This window comes from Pinus tabuliformis, chromosome 8 (genome assembly GCF_031772625.1).
Source record: "Pinus tabuliformis cultivar Carrire ecotype Pingquan chromosome 8, CPIR1, whole genome shotgun sequence".
Taxonomy (NCBI): Eukaryota; Viridiplantae; Streptophyta; class Pinopsida; order Pinales; family Pinaceae; genus Pinus; species Pinus tabuliformis.
The window spans coordinates 554134761-554156329 of NC_142294.1; the positions used below are offsets into that span (position 1 = coordinate 554134761).

At 34.6% G+C, this 21569-nt stretch overlaps 1 protein-coding gene across 1 annotated transcript; it reads left to right on the top strand.

The window, feature by feature from the left end:
• The first annotated feature begins 20029 nt into the window (after nt 1–20029).
• LOC149236665 (uncharacterized) lies at nt 20030–20617 on the top strand. The gene has a single exon (XM_089368992.1). The coding sequence runs from the start codon at nt 20030–20032 to the stop codon at nt 20615–20617; it is 588 nt and encodes a 195-aa protein (XP_089225118.1).
• The last annotated feature ends 952 nt before the right edge of the window (nt 20618–21569 follow it).

Consider the following 21569-nt stretch of genomic DNA (forward strand, 5'->3'; position numbering starts at 1 on the left):
AAAAAATCCAAAAAAGGATTTCATAAATGGGGTTATATGTGTTGAATATTCAAGTGATTGGTTCTTAAAAAGAAAATTTGGTCATCTCCAAAGGCTCTAGCAAAAGAAAATGAATATTTTATATAACTCTATAAGATCACTTCTAATGATAGTTTTTTCAAAAAATATCTAGATGCCAAGGGGACTATTTAGAAAAATTGGAAATAGCCCCAAATGATATCCTTCTTTAACTATATGACCAAAGAATTTTGTAATAAGATCCATCCTTTGTTTTTCACTTGCATAGAGGCTCAATCGAATATGGCTTTTCTAGTGCAAGGAAACCAAGTGAATTCAAATATGTTAAGGAAACTCGAAGCCTGCTCTTTCTTTAAATTCATGGTATGGGGGTTGTTGATTCTAAATAATATCATAGTAGACAAAGATGGTCTTCATTATACAAGGCTTTTGTATGGTTGGCATGAAATAAAAGGAAAATACAGTCAAGCATCTTTTATGGAAATGCAAGATACAAAGGTCTCAAAATGATTCTAGATGTCATGGGGCCTATCTAGAAAGTTTGGAAATAGTCCTACAAGAAATCCTTCTTTGAGTATAGGATCAAAGGATCTTATGATAAGACCCATACCCTTATTTTACATTTCGAGATGGTTAATAGAAGATGATTTGACTAGGACAAGGAAATCAAGTGAATTAAAAGATTTTATGGAAACCCTTTTATTAAAGCCATGGTGATTGGGTGACTAATTCTCAAGAATACCCTAGCACATAAAAACATATAGATTTCAACATACAAGAATTTTATATGGTTGTTACATGACCTAAAAGACATCTTTCATGGAATTTCAAGATAGGTCAGACCTTCTGGAACTGGATTTTTGCATATTGTCACATTCTATTTGTTCCTCCTCTTCATTGGAATTTGGTCATTTAATGGAGACAACTATTGAGGAAGCTTTACAATATTTTTTGGACAATGAGGAGGTAAAGAAGACTCATCACTCTACCTATATTTGTCCTTTAGGAAATATTGCTAACAAGAAATGCAACCCTCTTCCAAGACAAATTTGTCACACCAGTCATGGTCTTCTATAAAGTTCAAGCAACATACAAGTACTACTTACAGGTGAAAAAACCAAGACATGCAAGAGAGATTTTTGATGTGGATATTGATTAATATATAACTTGTGGATTTTTTAATGTGGCCTATCAAGAAAATCCATGCCCTAGTGAAGTAGAAGGTGTTCTATAGTTATAAGAATATCACAAACTCCTTTTTGGGTGTGGTACAGGAAGGGGTGCTATATTCTAATAATGATGTTGATGTACAGGCTGCAAAATTTCTGATGACATTAGCACTGGAAGAAGGTTTGGGTCAGTTGCAAATTTTTAGGGATTACAAACCAGTCGGTTGTTGGATGGATGGATCTCATCAAGCCTCAAACCCAAAATTGCAAGGTGTTTCTCACATATGCTAGATCTAAACACTACTTTTCACTCATTTGCATGCTATCATGTGCACAGGGAACACAACCAAGCACGTAGTAAGCCTCACAACCCTTTGCAGATTGATAGGTGGATTGAATGGCTTGAAGAAAGTTCTTCTCCCCAAGAGAGATTTACTATTAACTTTACTCTTTAAGAGCTTGGCATAATGCATTTATTGTTAGAAATCAAGATGCTTTGAATGGATGTGTGATTTTAGAACCCTGATCTTTGCACAGTAAAGTAGAAGTTGAAAATCATGTAATTCTATTGTACTCTTTAAAACATGATGTTGTAAAAGATAAGATATCTTCTTATCATAAATTCCCCCAGTTAATGTTGGACAAGTTATCCTAGCTCCATAGCAGCAATGCCCCCATTCATGGGTGACATTTTGAGAGGTATCTTATTAATTCAAGGAATGGGAAATTATAAAATAGTTATAGTGCGAAAGAAATAATAGTTATAGAAGAACTACGCCTGCAAAAGAAATACAGGGCATGTACCTATTTGATTAACTTGGCCACCATAACCTTTATGTTTAACCACTTCCTCAAATGAAAGAGTTGCATCTTCGGGCACGACATAACAAAGTTTCAAAGTACCCTTGTGTAGTTAGTTCAGACTATGCAGATCATGGTCCTCCACATTCCAAGAAAACCAACTGAGAAACATGGAAATGTAAACCATTAGTAAAGTAACTCTGGCCACCTCGTCGGGCATATAATGAAGTAAGGACCCTTTGATCATGAGGTAATCCACATATTCCAAGAAGTGTTTGAGAGGTCTAAACATGACTTTAGAGAGCCCTCTTTTTTCCCATGTTTCCTTCAGTACTGTACTTTTCACTCCTATGGCGCAGGTGATGGTGGTAGAAATTTCTCATTGTGTTCCCCATGGGAAATTACAAGTATATCATTGGCACACTCTACATGCAGTTGAACAAATGAACCAAGTCTTAGAGAGCTTAGCTCCTGATAAAAATCTGTGCAATTTAGGCACCCAAATGTGAAAATCATGTTATCGTTTTGCGTTCTTGTTTGTCCAGCAAGTTTTAGTAAAAAAAAAAAATCAATGTTGTCCGCAAAGTTTTTCTATTTTTTTTTTCAAGTTTGTCCACCTAGATTTTGTAATTGATTGTGTGTTTTTTATATTTTATTTTTTTGGTTGAAGTGAACATTTATTTTTTATTTTAACCTTTTTAAGTGGCATATCATAAAATTATTAAAGTGTAATATAAACATAGAGTTATTAAGGTTAATATATACATAGAGCTAAGAGTTGGGTAAACAAAATGGGAAAAAGTGGATTTAAACACAAAAATCTTTCTAATTAGAACATAGACATAGATATACAATGAATGAGCTTAAGGTAATTGAATTCAAATTGTGTATAAAATTAGAAGAGTTCACTATAAAGGTTTTAAGGTGTTAGGTGTCAACAATATACTCATAAATTTAAATGAAAAATATGATTAGAATTCAAATTACATCATGAAGAAATATGTCAATATGAAGAGGAATTGATGTTAAATTATATTTATGTCAGTGGGGAAAAGAGATTGTGTTCAAATGAGGTACATTACACAACACTTCTCCCTGGAGGTATTCTTCATAATGTATTTGACCAAGTTGTAAGTCCACTCCCATTTTGAATAATTTTTCACCCTTTGAATTTAATTCCCTATGAATGTGATAAAGGATATAACCCTGAAGATTCTAATAGGCTCCACAGCTCTAATCATCCACTGATCTAATAAAGAAGTGTTTAAGGAAGTATAACCTTTCAGCCAATCTATAACAACCTTTAAATCCCATATCACTTGTAATTTTAGATTGTTGAAGTGACAATTAAAATGAATACCATAAACAACTAATTTGTATTATTGTAGTACTTGTTAGATAGTCATATTTTTATTCCTGGACTAAACTAGTCATTCACATTAGTCATTTTTACTTGTATTGCTTATTATCTAGTAGTATATTTTAATATGAGACTAAATTAGTCATTTATGTTAGTAATTTTTAGTTGAGTCACTTGAAATTGCTCATTTTTTGTAGTATTTCACTTGGAAAAGTTGTGGTGACTAACTTTTTTAGTCACCTAGTCACTAATTTCTCATTTTCTACTAGTGATCTTAGGAAGGCATGTATGCATTCTTTGAGAATAATGAATGGAGAAGCTAAGAAGGTTCGGAAGAGGATTGGTCTTTAGATTCTAAAATTTTTGAAGCCATTAAGAAGAATGAGCTACTGAAAATTTCTACTAGGCCAACAATGTTTCCCTACTATGATATGGTGAGTTAGATAATTTCCCATGCTCATGTCTAGACTTATTCAATAGCAAACCATTCAAATAATATCATAAATTTCGAGAAAAAAGAAGTATTATAGCCAATATATAAGCTCTGTCCCCTTGAAGTCTTTCTAAATAGAGATTCTGATTAATTTTGAGAAGAATGCGTTAAAGAAAAAGAAAATTGATTTAGCTGAATGTATTAAGAAATGGGTAGATGACTTAGAATTAGAGGAATTTTGAGGTCTAAAATGAGCCTCCTAAGTAAATTATAAAATAATAGTGGAAATAATTAAATAGTATTAGATTACATCATTAAATTTTAGAGGGAAAAAGAAAAACTACTTTTTAAACACGTATTTTCAACTTCTCTCCCTATGGGTTTACTCAAATTTCAAGAAGAAACACTCATTGGATGCATAATTTGATTCCTAATCCAAGGAGTGCCCATGTTGCATACTTTTGATGGACCCTGCTGTACAAAAAATGAGAAATACATTAAAAAATGTGATTGCAATCACATGTTTTCATGTATTTTTCATTTTTTGTATGGCAGGTTCCATCGAAATTATGAAACATGGGTGAGCTTTGGATGATGAATTAAATTTTTCATCCAACGTTTACTCCTACTTGAAATTTGACTAAAACATTAAGGAGATAAGTTGAGAATACGAGTTGAAAAAATAGTTTTTTTATTTTATTGTTTTTTTATATTTTTACCTTTTTACTCCAAAAATGGTGAATCATCCCCCATGGTTGACATCATCATATTGAATCCTATTGCTTATTATAAATTTTATTTTGGTTGTACATTTTTCTTAGGAGGCCCATTTTAGACCTCAAAATTACTGTAATGAATATTTTAAGTCTAAATCAACTAAACTCTACCCAATTGCACATTTCAAGGTCCCCTATTTGTTTGTGATTAAAATAATTTCTAAGATTTATGGAGAAACTAATGCAAAATATTTTAAATTTGAATGGGTTCCTTTGGTCCATGGCATAATGAAAAATTATAAAAGGTTCAAATGGGCACATTTTCTATCACAATTTTTATTTAATGCCATTAAACTATCACAATCATCTTCACTAGGGTCTGGTCAAGGTTTCTTCATGTCAAAAATTTTAAAGGACATAGTGATAACATCATTTCCTTTTACATTAATGGAGTGGAATTACTCATTCAAAAATACTATTTGATACGTTGGGAAAGTCGATATAGAAACCACTTCTATGAATTTATAACCATGTCATTTTTTATTTCTATGAGTTTTATTTTGGAAAATCCCAACCTAGAGTTAGCAAAGAGATTCAGTCTAGGTTACAGTATGTTGGAGATTTGTTAGTATAAGAACAATTTTTATATTTTGGGATTTATGGATGTGATGTTGGTCCCCATGTTCTCCCAAGGTTTATTCCAGAAATGCTTGTAGTTAGGGAAATAGCTAGCCAAATAGTTGTCCATGGAATTACTAAATATTATGCAAGAATTAAAAGAAGTTGTGGCCCAATTTGGATATTAAAATTGATCAATTGACCATGAAAGATAAAGGACTTGCAATAGTAGAATCAAATGGATTAGAAGTTTGGTTGAATTCCCTTCCATTTTACAAATACAATCCTCATGACATTGTTAAATATCACTTGAAATTTATAATGTACTAAAAAAATTATGACCATCAACACCCATTATTTGATTTTGTTTTTAGAAATGTTGATTCTTTTGATCAAGTTATTCCTAGAGTATGCCAGATGAGCGTTGAAGGTAGAAAAAAATTTCAAGATTTCAGACAGGACACCTATTGCTATTATCTTCAACAAAGGAGCAATATTTCTAGTGTATCTTTTGAAAAATTATAGATGACAGAGGGGATAAGCATTTCTTTCACAAATGGCATAAAGGAATCCAAACCACAAGTTTTACAAATTCAATAATCTATCTAGGAAAATTATGTCCAATAAAAAGATCATTTAGAGGTTATGCAATCATATCACAATAGAGAGCAACAACAATCTAAAAATGAGCAAAATGAAATTGAACAACAACTAGCGCAACCAAAAAAACCAAAACAACTACAGCCTACATAGAAAGAAAAGAAATAATATGAAACTTCCATTCAAAAGTAAGAATTATAGATGGCATGCATCATTTTGAAAAATAAAGTAATAGTAGATGGTGAACAATCATATGACCAAATGCAAAAGTATGTTGATGAAAGTACTACTAATGAAACTCATACATAACAAGGAAAATAATATCATACAATTCCACAAGGAGAGCTAATCCAAGAAATTGTACAAATCCCATTCTCTTCCATCAAAATTACTAAGGTAATCTCTCCTAGAGTATTGATGACTCCTTTGACATCTCAAATTCTAACGTTCTCATCTCTATTCAAAATTGTAAATGAAACAGACCTAGTGCAAAAAATAATAGTGCTTTTAGGAGTCTGTTTTTATAATTCTCATCGAAAATTTGTTGTCCAGAGATTAAAAATTAAAAAACTTGACTCATCCATGTCCAAGACTCCATGAACAATGATTTGGCAAACCATATGTGATACAAAAGAAAGAGAAATTGAGATAGCATTAACCCTTGGGGTTTTTGTTTTATCCAATCAGGGTTCAGTACATAAATTATCTATAAAATTAGACAAAAGCCAAAGAAAAATTAAAGAATTAAAAATTGAGTTGGAAAACAATAAGATTATCAATGAGAAAGAGTGGCAATCTCATGCCATTATATTAAGAGAAGACTTTTCTCTGGCTATGGCACAAATTAAGAAGATACATTTAAAAGTTAAACATGAGATAGAAGAGTAGCATAGGAAGGTAAACTTTGAAATTGAAAATAAATATGCTCGGTAAATAAAAGAATTAAGGGAAGAACAAACCTGAGAAATTGAGATTTTAGAGGAAAATTTTGAGATGAATGTTCAAACAATTGCTACAACATTTGAATCAAACATTACTTCTATTTCAAATCAATGAGATATTATTTTTTGTTCCTTTTTATGTGTAAGAAAAATCCTCATACAAGATACAATGATTTTCTATCTTTAAAAAGAAAATATTATCTCATTATAGTTTTATTCTTTATACAACCCTCTTTGTTGGCGAAGGGGTGGGAAATCATTTAGGTTGCAATGAAACCGTTATTTGAAACTAGAGTTGAATTTTAATTTTTGAAAACCAATGAAGTGATTTTTGGAAAATATCTTTGTGTGTTCGAGTATTATATGTGTTTATAGCTCTTTACATGCATAATTATTTTCTAATTACACAATTTTCGTTCTTTAAATAATTTTTTTCTTTGAGTATTAAAATGTGTCGTATTTCTTTTCTTTTGAAATGATTAAAGTAACGATTTATTGAATTATTTAAATTATTTAGATTTATTCTAGAACTTTAAGTAAATATTTTTTTCAATTTTGATATTCGAATGATAACTTAGAAACTCATTTTCATTCTTTAGATAAGTTTACCTTTATGGAAAACTAACTTAGAAAATTGCATGCAAATAAACTTTTGATGATAAAAGAGAGATTATAGCCCACATATCAGCCTTGAAAATTACTACCCCAAACAACTACATGAATTTTCAAGGAATGTAATTGGGTGATTTCTCCTTCCCCTATTATTTGAATTACTAAATCCTATCTAAAGTTACACAACATTTTATATAAATTTGTTAATTATATCTTGTAAATAATTTGTTATGTCATATATTTTCCCTAGATTAGTTTTGTTTTAATCATTTATTTCAGATAGAGTAGCATAGGCAACAGGGCATATATTCTGGTGAGTATTGCCACACCAAAAAAATGGGCCTAATTGGGACCTTGATTGGATGATATATCCCCTATTATAGGAGGATTTTTTCTACATGTCAACATGACTGTAGGTCATCACCTTCATCATTTATAGCCTTCATATGTGAACCATATTTGTTTTCCATAAATCCATTATCGACACATCTACATCCAATTGACCTTTTGAAATCATTTTTATTAACTTCTCCATAAACCCCCACAAATCATATAAACTCATGTTTAGGATCCCCAAGTCCTTTGTAGGAAAGAAACAGATTATGTCTCCTAAGTTTACTCCTACTGCCTTCATTATTTTTTGTATTTGAATAATTCTTTTCATTTGTACCAACTGATAATTGAGATTCCAACACCCCATAATGCTCTAGCAATTTTGTTAGATTCTTGTTATAGTTTTCAAAGTTTTGCAACAATTCTAACAATCATTATTATTCATGAAATGTTTTCATATTTTTCACTCAAAAAATTAATTCCTAACTAAACTAATTGGAAGAACTTATGAAAATGAATCTTATATTGAAAATCCCTCAAGTTGGTAGGATGCACAACTTTGATACCACTGCAATGTCCCCTACTAAAATATTCCAACAAAACTCACAATTTTTTGAAATTTAGCTTTCATATATTTCATCAAACACTTTGCATGTAAACAAATACAAAGCATTTCTACACATTTTATCAAATAGTTTGCATGATACCTTTACAACAATTGTACCACAAGAAAAATAACAATAATAACACAACCACAAATAAAAAAATTGTAGCAACAACTCAACCAGTTAAATTTGATTTATTAATATTCAAGGAAACCCCTCTTGGATAAAACAAAAAATTTAGTTCTTGGGAACCTAAGAGTGGCCCTGGAAATTGGTACAAGTTTGCTAGCGAATAAGAAGATAGCACTGAGATGTCTTGACAAGTTATTGTAAATCTACTTGCTGGAACAATTTTGTAGAGTTGATTTGACCCTCCTTGAGATAATTCTATGGTTTGGCAATGAGGTGGATCTTTAACAATAAGTACAAATGAAAGACCTAAGTGATATTTCTCCTAATCAGCTAGGGTGGATTTTTTTCACCACTGAAAGCAACCCAAATCGAATCTCTTGTACACCCAATGCGAGAAACTAGAATGATCTCTCCAACTTACTTGGCTAGGGTTGAATTGTTCACAACTGAAACCATAATTCCCTTAGGTTTGAATCCAAGGGTTTGAATCCAACAACTTTACAACGAACAAAAAGATAATCAATCATGCCTAAAGAGTGGGTTATAATCTCTCTTTTATGATCAAAATACCATAGGTCTCTCTTTTATAACTTTAACCCAGCTGAAATTTAAATAATTAAATTAATTGATCCCATTTTTACCAACTATAGCCTACGAGAATCAAATAAGCTACTGAGTAATTCTCCAAAAATGATCAATAGAAAAGGGACACTACACTTTTTTCAGAACCACATGTTGGCTTTGATGGGGTATTGGTTAAAAGGTATGAGGAGAAATAGGATATCTTGCTCATTATGGAGGAACTATAAAGATAGATTGGGATACTAGATCTTAATATATCAATGTTAACAAATAAGTTGGCCAATATTTAGTGCTCTGATTTTGAGGAGGAAACTGAGTAGCTTAACACCATATTGGTGGATTCCCCGACATCTTGATATGATAGTTTGTTACACTTTTTTGTTTATATTTAGTCAAACTTATATATAGGCTATTAACATAGATATAAGAGAACATAGTGACTTAGGAAGTAAAAATATGAACTCATTTATGATTTTTGGTACTTAATAGGTTTTGTAATGTGATTTCAAACTTTTATTTGGTGCAAAACGACAATGCTGTGATACTTCCTTGGTTTCCCATGCAACAAACAAGAAGGCACAAATTGACATCTATATGCTTTATTTTTTTGATATAATTCTAGTATAAGCTACCCAACTTACATGAAAAAAAACAAATTATTTGACAACCTTTTAAATATATATATATATATATATATATATATATATATATATATATATTATTTTATTTTTCAAAGGGTACTAAAATCTTTAACAACATACTTGTAAATTGACATTGAAACTAGCTATTACTCATTGGTATTTGTCAAAATAAATAAGCTAATGGTTGTTATTAAAGAAAAACTAAATTATCAAGTTATTATACCAACTATTTATGAATCTTAAATCATTAACTTATGGCGTATTCTAACTTATAGACGAAATGACATTTTTCATGACTTTTTTTTTTCTTAATTTTGACCAAATTCCATCAAATATTTTTAAAAACTTGAGTTTGAGCTGTTTAATTTGTAGAATTCTAGTGCCCTAGGGAGTTTTTCAGGGTGTTGAATCCATTTATGGATTCAAAAATACATTTTAAATAACAAAAATTCACTTTATTTCTCGAAATTATTTTGTCGAAATTATAGTGGAAAAGGCTATTTTGTTTATAAGTTAGACTACCTCTTAACTTATTATCTATTCTAGGAAGGTGGATTCCTAGCTAATGGAAAAAATTTCTTTCTAACAATATTTACATTAAATATTAAATAATGTAGGAAGTAATGCTTCCATTCCATGTGTATTTGTCATTAAGAGTTATGAGGAGTTGGTCTAGAAGTTGTTTCAAATGTGTGAGTTGTAATGGTGATTTGGTTGTGTCGAAGTCAGTAATTTGCATCTTATATATTTGTACCTATGATGATCAATAAAAGTATCAAGTGTAATTTTTGTTTTGTGCACAATCTTTCTCTGATCTCTCTCTATTTTCTAATATGGTATCAGAGCCAGTACTGGCTTGACTCCCTTAGGGCGGGGGGGGAGGGGGGGGGGGGGGGGGGGGGGGGGGGGGGGGGCCTAGGAGAATGTAAGAATTAAGATAGCTAATTCCCTGTAAATAGGTAGGATTAATGGGTAGATAGAGAAAATAAATCACTGTGCTATGTTTTCCTATGTGTGCAATATTAGGTTGTGTTTAGTTTCGATGTTGTTTCCCTTGGAGCCCATCTATCTACTCCAAATTTTGGGAGGACCAATTATAGCCAATCAATTTGGCACTGCATGAGAAACAAGGTGTGGATGAAATCTAAGATCAGTGTGGGTAAAGGAATCGGAGCATTCAAGCACCATTTTCATAATTTTTGCTTCATATGAAACATATCTTACATGTGAAGTTGTTGTCAAGGTATTCAATGGTGAGTTCCACAAGTGATTTCTAGCTGTTAAAAGTGTGTGGCTGAGGATAACATGTACTTCAAGAATATTTTTGAGGATTGCAATTTTCTGAGCCTAGAATTGTTGATTGCATAGTCAAGCTGCAATTGTTCTATATTCAGGTTGGATTGTAAAGGTTTAACCCTCTCAACACATGTTTGACATGGCATTTCAGATCTAGACGTGGGTAAGGAAGGGCATGGAGAGATGATTTCTAAGGAGGGCATGGTTACCTCTGGTTTCATTCTTGAGGTCATCGTGTTCAAAATTTGTGTCAAGGGCAAGCCACAAAGTGCAGGTGCAAAATCTAGCATCATTACCAATGGTAGTTGATGGGAGAACAAGATATTTACTTTTTCAAAATGGTTGAATCTTCATCTCATCTCGTGGCGGTGTAAATCTCTAAATCTCCATAGTGCTTCAACTGACATTTCTTAACTGATTTCCCTATGTCCTTCAACGAATTGTTATCAATTGATGACGATTTACCATTGTGATTTTCTTCGGCTGATCATCAGCTTCTTCAGGTCCAAACGATTAGGATACGAGCAGATGCAGTGGTGACCCATCAAATTGAACCTGTTCAGATCATCAATTCCTCATACAATCTACAGGAAGATGGCTATCGTTGTCAATTAAAGCATCAAATTGTTTATTTCACATATAGTGCACAATAAATTGATGTCATGGGTATGGAACAATTTATTTTTAATGGAGGGATCCAACAACAATGTTTAACAATGTGAAACTATGTATGTAAAGGGTAATCTTTGTGTCCTATTTGTTTTTAAAAGAGAGAAAAGTGTGATATTGTTTTTTTGTTGTTTGTTTTTTATTGGTTATAAAAAGGATTGATGGTTCTTAAATTGGAAGCCCCGGTGTCCTAAACATCAATTCTTGTATGTCAGTAATTTTAGTTATAAAAATGGTTGGTGGTTCTTAAACTGGAAGCCCCGTGTTCGAATCATCAATTCTTTTGTAAGGTCAAGTTGTTTGATCAACTCTTTAGCACATTTAATATCCAAATCTCCATCTTATCAACTGACAGATAACCAAAAGCGAAATATCTGATGAATGGTGGTTGGTCCATAGGATGGTTCATTACTTGGCAACTCTTATCGCGAAAGCCCCGACAAGCCGTGGTGTCATTATTGTTGATCTTGCAAAGTTCATCAATGATGGTCAGAGGCAGTTACGTTTTAAATGGGGGTCAAGTGACAACTTGAAGATGTGGTGGTGAAAGAGTGGAGTTTGCAAGGTTCCAGAGTGGATGTGAGTACTGATGAAGACCAATCAAACATATATCATATTGTTGTTGTAATATGTTTTACATGTAAGAACTAAAGGAGGGTGTTGGAATTAATGCTTCCATGTCATGTGTAGTTGTCATTAGGAGTTATGAGGAGTCAGTCTAGAAGTCGTTGTTTCCAATGTGTGAGTTTTAATGGTGATCTGATTGTGTCGAAGTCAATAATTTTTATCTTATATATTTGTACCTGTGATGATCAATAAAAGTATCAAATGTATTTTGTGTTGTGTGCATAATCTTTCTTTGATCTCTCTTTATTTTCTAACGCACACACACACACATTATTTTCTTTGATCTCTCTTTATTATTATTATTATTATTATGTGATTGCCCAGAAAGACACATTTTATAACCCAATATTAAGAAGATGTGTAATTCCTTTTGTGCTAAACTTGGAGTTAACATGTCTCTTTTAAAATAAAAATAAACTATTCACTAAATGAATAAAACAATGTTGGCTAAACTAAAAAACAAAGATAAATATACATATTTGGTTAGTTTTAATTAAAATGAGGATAAAATATCTTTAATTTCACTAATATTAGAGTGATAAGTGTGTTTGGTATTCTTCGAAAATTTTAATTTAATTATCAATAATTAATATTGGATGGTAGAGTTTTAACTTTATAAAAGACTAATATAATTTTTTTAGTAGTATTGAGTAATTAAGCGCTGAAATCTATTTGAAAGGTAGTTATGCCCTTTTTTTACTTTTCAATTTAATTAAAAAGTATTATAAAATAAAATAAAATAAAATAAAAAATATATAAAATATTTTGACTATAAAAAGAGTTATTTTTTTTGGACATGTGATATTAATAAATTATGGTATTTTAACAAAGCCTATTTACAAATTAAAATTATCCATAATAAGGCGAATGTGAATCTCCATGATTAAGAATCCTATTATTGTTTAAATTTCTTTTCAACATATATTTTAAATCCACATAGTAATTATTTTTATAACTAATAATAATAATTTTTCCTAAGAAAAATAGATTAATTTCATTCATGTAAATGAAGAAATTGCATTTGGTATATACACATATATTCCAAATAAAATCTCTAACAAGCAAAGACAACAAATTACATTGACCAAAAAGACAAAGCAACTAGTATGATCATCAAAAAAATAACTCCTTAAGCAAAAGAGTGAGATGTTTATAGATTGAGAGCAGTTAAGAAAGCTAAAAAAAATATCACCTACTATTAACTTTCCAGAAAATATTAAAATCAAAGGAGTGAGATGTTTATAGATTGACAATAGTTAAGAAAGCTAAAAAATATATCACCTACTATTGACTTTCCATAAAATATTAAAATCAAATAAAGGACTCAAAAAATATCCATGATACAATAGTTCAAACTATCACAAATAAATACTACAACAAAGATGAAAAGGAATATACTTTACATAAAACTTGTAGCCATGTCCAACATCCATAAATATGTGATTGAGTGCCATAACAAAAACATAGTGTGACTCATAGAAGAGTAATGATCATGTTCAAATGCAGCCTAGTGATCTTTTTGGACTCTAGATGAAGACCGTTTTTTGATAGGATATCCACAATCTGGTTTCTTTTCCTGAAAATATGTTAACATTTGAAAGATAAGAATGATCCAATAATGAAAGTGACCTTCTCAATAATGACTAAAAGAGATATAATAATGCAAGCAAATATCTTATTGATCTAATTCATAACAAGCTTAGAGTCCCCAAAAATATCCTCTAACATTAGAAATTTGCAAGTTGTGAGTTGACTTGTTATTTGTTCTAAGATCAAGACCAATATTTCATTTGAAGACGTGATTTTGAAAAAGATATAAAACAAAATCCCCACCACATAAATAATAATAATAATGTTATTATAATTTACTTCTTTTTTTTCAATCTTTCCAATGTGAGATATATCATGAAATAATTTTTTTGATGCTTATCATGGATTGATTCTCATAAACATTTACCAATCATATAATTTATATAGTTGATATTACAACCAAGTATGAGAGAATGTGTAATTTTTGAAGTGCTTAGATAAAGTTGATATGAAGTGTTTTTGTCTTTTTAATGTGAGGAAGATGTGTAATTCTTTTACTTTTAGGAAATATTTCAATGTAAACCTTAAACTTAGATTCATCTTAACTCTAAATCTACCAAGCTTCGAGAGGGATCAAATATATCAAGATGCAAACTTCTTTTGTGTGTAAAACTTGAGGAAAGATTTTCACCTTGAGAGATTTGATTTCTCTAATCGCTTGATAGATCCTTAGTTAAGTTGGATCTATCCTTGTTCTTTTCTTTTCCCCTGGGAAAATTCGTAATTTTATTAATAATAAAATAATTACATTTTGAATGGTTCGAACAACGATGGCAGAGCTTCTAGGTCAGGGTTTCTGAGCAACTGTCACAGGCCCAAAGCTGGAAGCGCACAGATCTAAGCTAGTGGTCTTACTCAGAAGGGGACAAGATCTGACTCACCAGATGGTCTACGAGGGGTCCATTGGGACCCCATCCTTTAAACAAATAGTTATGCAGAAGAAGATAGCGCAGGAGGGAGTCAGAATATCAAGATATGATAGGCTCAAGCAGAAAAACGAAAAAAACAAGGAGAAAAGACAAAAAGGAGTCAAAGAACCCAGCAGCAACCCACAAAACAAAGGAAAAGAAAATGAGGGAACGGAGAACAGTGAAAATAAAGATAGCACAGGGAAAAAACTCACAGCCAATAAAGAGAAACAGTCAAAGGAAAATGGGGAACAAAAGGAAGGCTCCCAGGAGAAAGAGGAAACGGAATGTGAAACCATCTTGAACCCCAGCAACAACTCAACAGCAAACAGAATCTGCAAACCTAAAAAAGCAGATACCCTAAGAGTTGTCATAATAGATCCAGAGATTCAAGCATATATAGAGCACATGGCAGAGCATGCAGTTATTTGCAAGTTTATGGGCCTGTGGCCAACTGAAAGAGCATTACGCCAATGGATCCGGTAGCAATGGAAACCCAAAGGTGATGTGAAACTACACTTAGGGGCAAAAGGTTTCTTTACTATTGTATTTACAAATATAGAGGACAAGGATAGAATTTTTGATGGAGGCCCTTATTTCTTAGCTTCAGCTGGTCTCTATATGAGGCCATGGAAACCAAATTTTATTCCAGAAAAAGAAACTTTCACTCAGGTACCAGTATGGATTCACCTGTTTTCTCTTCCCATAGATTACTGGGGTCTGTCAGCTCTGAAACAAATTGGGGATCAGCTGGGTACATCCATTAAAGCCTCAGAAGCAACCATGCAAAGGAGATACACCTCATGTGCAAGAATCTGTGTGGAAATGGATGTGTCAGGGGCTCTACATGATGGTTTGTGGCTAGAGTACAGGGACGAGGACTATTTCCAGGCCATAGACTACAAACAAATACCTTTTCGCTGCTGAAAATGTCACGAGCATGGACATTTAGTGAGGGAATGTCCTTTGAATAGTAAAGGAGAAGAAACTAAAACAGAGCAAGCAGGCAAAGTCAAAGATAACTTTATAAAACCAAAGATGAGACAAAGAGCCAACCAAAGAAGAACAAACAAAATAGAGACAAAACAAGGTAACCATAGCAACACTTTTGAACTATTAGAGTTAGATACAGACTCAGAAGAACTGAATAAAGTTTCAACTACAAGTGAAGGGTTCATAGAAAAAACTGAGCACATTATAAAAGAAGGAGAGGAGGCCCTCCTTAGCAAAGAAATCCAAATGCAGGAACACATAGAAGAGCTGGAGGAAGATGCAGACATGCTTACTAGCGATGGGGGAAGTGAGGAATTATAGTTGGATGAGGTTCTAGAACAAGAAGGGATGAACCTACCAGTCATGGCCGAGAACTGGAAAGCTCGAGGCATAGAAAATGTGCCGGAAGAAGAGATAAGGAAGATTAATGATCTATTTATAGCAAGGCAGAAAGTGGAGCTAGAAAAGAAAAGTAGGAAGTTAGGTATAGCAAAAGGAGCTGGGAGCCACTCAAAAAGCCTATTATGCAACTCAACAAGCTCAAAGTAGAGAAGGAAGAGAGGTCGAAAGACAAGTGGCGAAGCTCTGCAGGAGCTAGGGATTTTAATGATAAACTCAGGGAAGATGAAGGCTCTAAATGCCTTCCCATCTTACCATTAATTCTTCTAGTTAATCATGAAAATCATTTCATGGAATGCAAGAGGGCTTAATAGCCAAGCAAAGCATAGAATTCTGAAAAGGAAATTTCAGAAAGAAAAACCAGACATCATATTTATTCAGGAAACTAAATGCAACAACACTAGCATGGCTAACATCAGCAAAAGGCTCGGAAAACACATAGATTACATGGAAGTAGAGAGTCAGGGACGGGAAGGAGGATTAGTCACTATGTGGGACATTCAAGTCCTCTCAGCAGAAGAAACCAAAACTTTCATAGCCGTGGAAGCCCAAACCACAGGTAATTCTGAATCCTACTTATGTACAAATGTTTATGGACCGCAAAAGCTAGAAGAGAAAATCTCCTTTCTAAGTTCTTTATTAATTTTGAAATCTAGGCATCATATACCAAATGCATTATGGGGGGTGACTTTAATATGATAAACACCCTTCTGGAGAAGAAGGGAGGAATAAGAAAACTCAATAAGGATGCAGAAAAATTTACAGATTTCATTAATACTGCTAAACTTGTTGATATCCAACCAAAGAGTGGCACTTTTACATGGAATAACAAACGAGGCGGCAATAGGATGATTGCCTCTCTTTTGGACAGATTCCTCATCTCTGAGAGCATCATTCTGGATGGTATTTTAGTAGAATCAGACATCCTCCCAAGTGGAGGATCTGACCATTGGCCAATATCTTTGATAGCAGCTATCCCCGACACTCCCAGGAATAAACCTTTTAGATTCGAGAAATTCTGGCTGGAACACCCCAACTTCATCCATCTAGTGGAGAAATGGTGGTCTGAACCAATGATTGAAAGAGGATTGAAAATGTTCAATCTTCAGAAGAAATTAAAGCATATTAAAACCAAAATAAAAGAATGGAATATCACGGAATTTGGAGACATTTTTAAGGAAAAAACCATAATAGAAGATAAACTGGAACAGATTCACAGATTTTTGGCTTCAAGGCACAACAGTGAGGATTCTGTAGAGCAGGAAAAAGCTCTAATGCAACAGTGGAAAAAACGTTGTCAGCAGGAAGAAACCCTATGGAAGCAGAAATCCAGAATTCAATGGCTAAAAGAGGGGGAGCAGAATACCAAATTTTTTCACAGATCTGCTCTAGATTACAGGAATGCTAACAAAATTCTAGGACTCACAGATGAAAGTGGGGAAACTTTAAAAAATCACCAAGACATAGCAGCTTCACTCACTAGGCATTTCAGCAATATAGCCCAGGAACCGCAAGCAAACAGAGAGGATGCCATAAAGGAGCTCACTAAGGCCATTCCCAAAACTATCACCAATGATCAGAACACAGCCCTCAATAGAGAAATCTCCTTGGAGGAGGTAGAAGAAGCGGTCAGAATCATGCCCAGTGATAAGGCCCCTGGACCTAATGGTTTCACCATTAATTTTTATAAAGCATGCTGGAACCTAGTGAAACATGAAGTATGGGAAGTTGTAGAGGACTCTAGGCGATCTGGATCCATCCTCAAATCTCTTAACTCTACCTTCATAGTGCTTATCCCAAAGGTGGAAGAAGCAAATACCCCTGAGAGGTTCAGACCAATTGCTCTGTGTAATGTCATATATAAAATCATATCAAAGGTTATAGCTAACAGACTGAAGCCTATTCTTCCTGGCCTCATATCAGAAGAGCATTCGGGGTATGTTGAAGGGAGACAGAGCCTAGACAATATTCTCCTAGCTCAAGAAATGGTTCATACTCTTCAAACTAGAAAAATGGCAGGGATGTTAATGCAGCTTGATCTCTCGAAAGCCTATGATAAAGTGAGCTGGCATTACCTAGAAGCTATTCTAAATGCTTTTGGTTTCAGCAAGCAATGGATTAATTGGATTCTAGCCCTGATTAAATCCTCCAGGTTATCTATCCTTGTCAATGGATCCCCCTCTAAACCTTTTTCTCCCACCCGTGGCATCATACAAGGAGACCCTCTCTCCCCCTTCTTGTTCGTAATCCTCATGGAAGGTCTCAGTAGGCTCATCGTTAAAGTGAAAAGAGAAGGGAAGATCAAGGGACTTCAACCTTTTCAATCCATTCCTACCACCACCCACCAGCAATTTGTGGATGACACAATGTTACATGGAACTCCTACTGTGAAAGAAGTACTGGATTTTAAGAAAATCCTAGATCTATTTAGCAATGCTTCAGGAATGGAAATCAACTTTTCCAAGTCCACGATTTTTTTCTTCCACACGCATCCAGCAATACAGAAGCACCTCTCTAATTTACTTGGTTTTAGAAGAGGAAGTCTACCATCAAGATATTTAGGAGCACCTCTAACAATCAAACCCTGGCAGAAAGTTCACTGGGAGAAAATCTTGGCTAACCTGAAGAAAAGGTGTCAGCACTGGACTCACAGGGCACTTAATTTTGCTGGCAGATTAGTCCTCACCAAGGCAGTTCTGCAGGCCATCCCGCAGTACTTTCTCTCCATGCTGCCGTCCGCCAAAGGCATCCTACAACAAATTATAATGATACAAAGATCCTTCATATGGAATGGAAATGCGGAAAAGAAAAAATGGGCGCTTGTTGCATGGCACAAACTCTGCAAACCAAAAATCCTGGGAGGCCTAAATCTGGTGGATCCTTCAATTATCAACCTGACTTGTGGAACAAAACTTTGGTGGAGATGGATAAAAGAGCCCAATCTTCCATGGGCAAGACACTCGAAAGAGAAATATACCCGAGATTGCAACAATCAGGATTTAATTAGACTTCAGGAGGTTCTTGAGGGATCTCCCATATGGAATATAGCAAGGAAAAATCGTAACTTGGTGCAGGAAAACAATTTTTGGGAGATTCGAAATGGGCATTCTGCTCTATTTTGGGAAGATGCATGGCAGCAACTCCCAAAGCTGGAAAAGCCAAAACTCGCTCTTCTCAAGCAGAAATGCCAGGACGAGGGTCGATATATGGTCCAACAATACTAGATCCAGAATAACAGGGACCCTGACTAGAGAGAATGGGTAAACCTCAACTATGACAGCTGCAATGAGGAAAACAATAGTGCAAGGCATCTAAATGACCAACTACTCAAAATAAAGATAAGGAACGCGGAAGATAAGGACCAGCTAAGATGGGGAATGAAAGGTAGTGGTAATTTCTCTCTCAAGGAAGCCAGGGAACTGATAGAAAATGCAGAGCAGTAGGAGGAAATTCCATGGAGTCGTAAGGTGTGGGATAGCCTGTTTTGGCCAAAAATCAAAACTTTCCTCTGGCTTTTAATGAGGAAAAAAACCCTGACATGGGAAAATCTTCGCAAAAAAGGTTTTCATGGGCCATCTAGATGCCCAATGTGCCTGGTAGAGGAAGAAACTATAAACCATATATTTAACTCTTGTGTCTGGGCCTGTCATATATGGAATTGGGCGGAAGACATTTTGTACAAATCTAATAGAAACAGGGAGTCCATCCAAAACACCATACAGAATTGGCAAAGCAGATACTCAAAGAATCCCATAGTCAACAACATATGGAAAGCACTGCCGGGTTTCATAACATGGACCATATGGAAGGAACGTAACAGATGAATCTTTCAAAATGAACATAGAGAAATAAAGCATTCCATATAAACCATTATGATTAATATCAGACAATTAATTCAAGTGAAATTAAAAGCGGAAACTAATGAGAAGCCCTCGGATAGAGACTTACACATCTTAAAACTCTTCCATCTGGACTCCAACCAGAGCATGTCCACGTCGAGGTGCCAGCAGAACCCAAATTCTGTGTCGTATAGCTGGAAATGTCCACCGGCTAGTTTTCTAAATCTGAATTTCAACAGAGCCTCCAGAGGTAACCCTGGAATGGCGGGCATTGGAGGTATCATAAGAAACCACGCAGGAGACATTCTTCATATTTATTGCAAAGCTCTGGGGGAAGGGACGAACAACGAAATGGAGTTTGCAACTTTAGAACAAGGGCTCTGGATTCTAAAAAACATGCAGAATGGTACAGCAGTGGTGGAAGGCGACTCAGCCATGGTAGTCTCTGTGGCAAAGAAAATATATGGCGGAACACAAGCGAGCAAAGCGATGAAGCACTGGAGATTGGCAAAGGTGACAGAAAACATAGCTGAGATGATTCGCGGAATGAGAGGGCTGGTCTTCCAAGCGGTGAGACGTAAGGCGAATGTGATAGTGGACCACCTGGAAAATCATGGCATTGACAACCAAAACACTAGGTGGGACAACTGCTGGCAGCAGGTGAACTGTCCAGATCTGAAGGAAAAGTGCATCCAACTTGTCAAGCAAGACTTGGATAATGCCAGCCGGGATTAATCGGACGGCGCTCAGCTTCCTCGTCATTCCATGATGGGACACGCTAGCATGGCTGAGGACATTAAAGAATGGTAGGGGATAGAAGGACATGTTAGTCCAGTGAATTTATGGCAACAGTAGGGGAATAAGGGAAACAAATCAAAAATGATGAGCCAAAACAATCGCCACCGAAACCAAATCAAGTTGGCGGACACTTGGCACACTTTGACGTGAGATAGAAGAGATAACAATTGTGTAAAGATTTTGAGACATCACACGAAAAATGCAGCTCTGCGCAAGAACAATTATGAGAGTACTTGTACGTTGCTTGGGGAGGAGGGGCTCGTCATGGGTAATCTCCTTCAAAACAGCTATTTAATTGCAAGCAAATGCAGAGGAACCACCAACATACTTCAGTGTATCGATCTAGAGCACATTCACTCAGCTCTCAGTGCTCAGTCTCTCACAACAAGCGTTAAGCTTAGAATGGAGGGTGAAGGTTGCCGTAGTATATTAGAGAACAAGGAGCTCAAAACAGCAAGGGAAATGTATGAAACCAGAACCGCGAGGAAGAATAAACGCCAGATTATTGACCTGGAGGCTATAGTCCAGGAAGAAGAGCAAAAGCGGTCAGAGGAAGACATCGCACATGAGGTGGACTGGCTACAGGACCCTGGTACGGTCACCAAACGAGCCACTCAGTTTGTTTGAACTCAGGCAGAAAGCTAGCGCATGAAGACTCTAATAGCTCGAGCTCTGGGATCTCAGGAGGACATAAAGAAGCAGTCTCAGAGTGACCAGGCCATTCCTAAGGCTCAAATGAAGAGTTTATATGCAATTTATGAATCTCTGGACTTTAAGATCACAACAGTGCATGAGGAAGTGGATTCTCTCTCCAAGAAGATGACAGTGCTAATAAAGCTCCTTAGGCAGACGCTGAATCATGACTCTAGGCAGACTGTTAACCCGAAGC

What these genes read in the sequence shown, in the direction of transcription:
- LOC149236665 (XM_089368992.1), top strand. Translation starts at nt 20,030, where the DNA reads ATGTCCACGTCGAGGTGCCAGCAGAACCCAAATTCTGTGTCGTATAGC.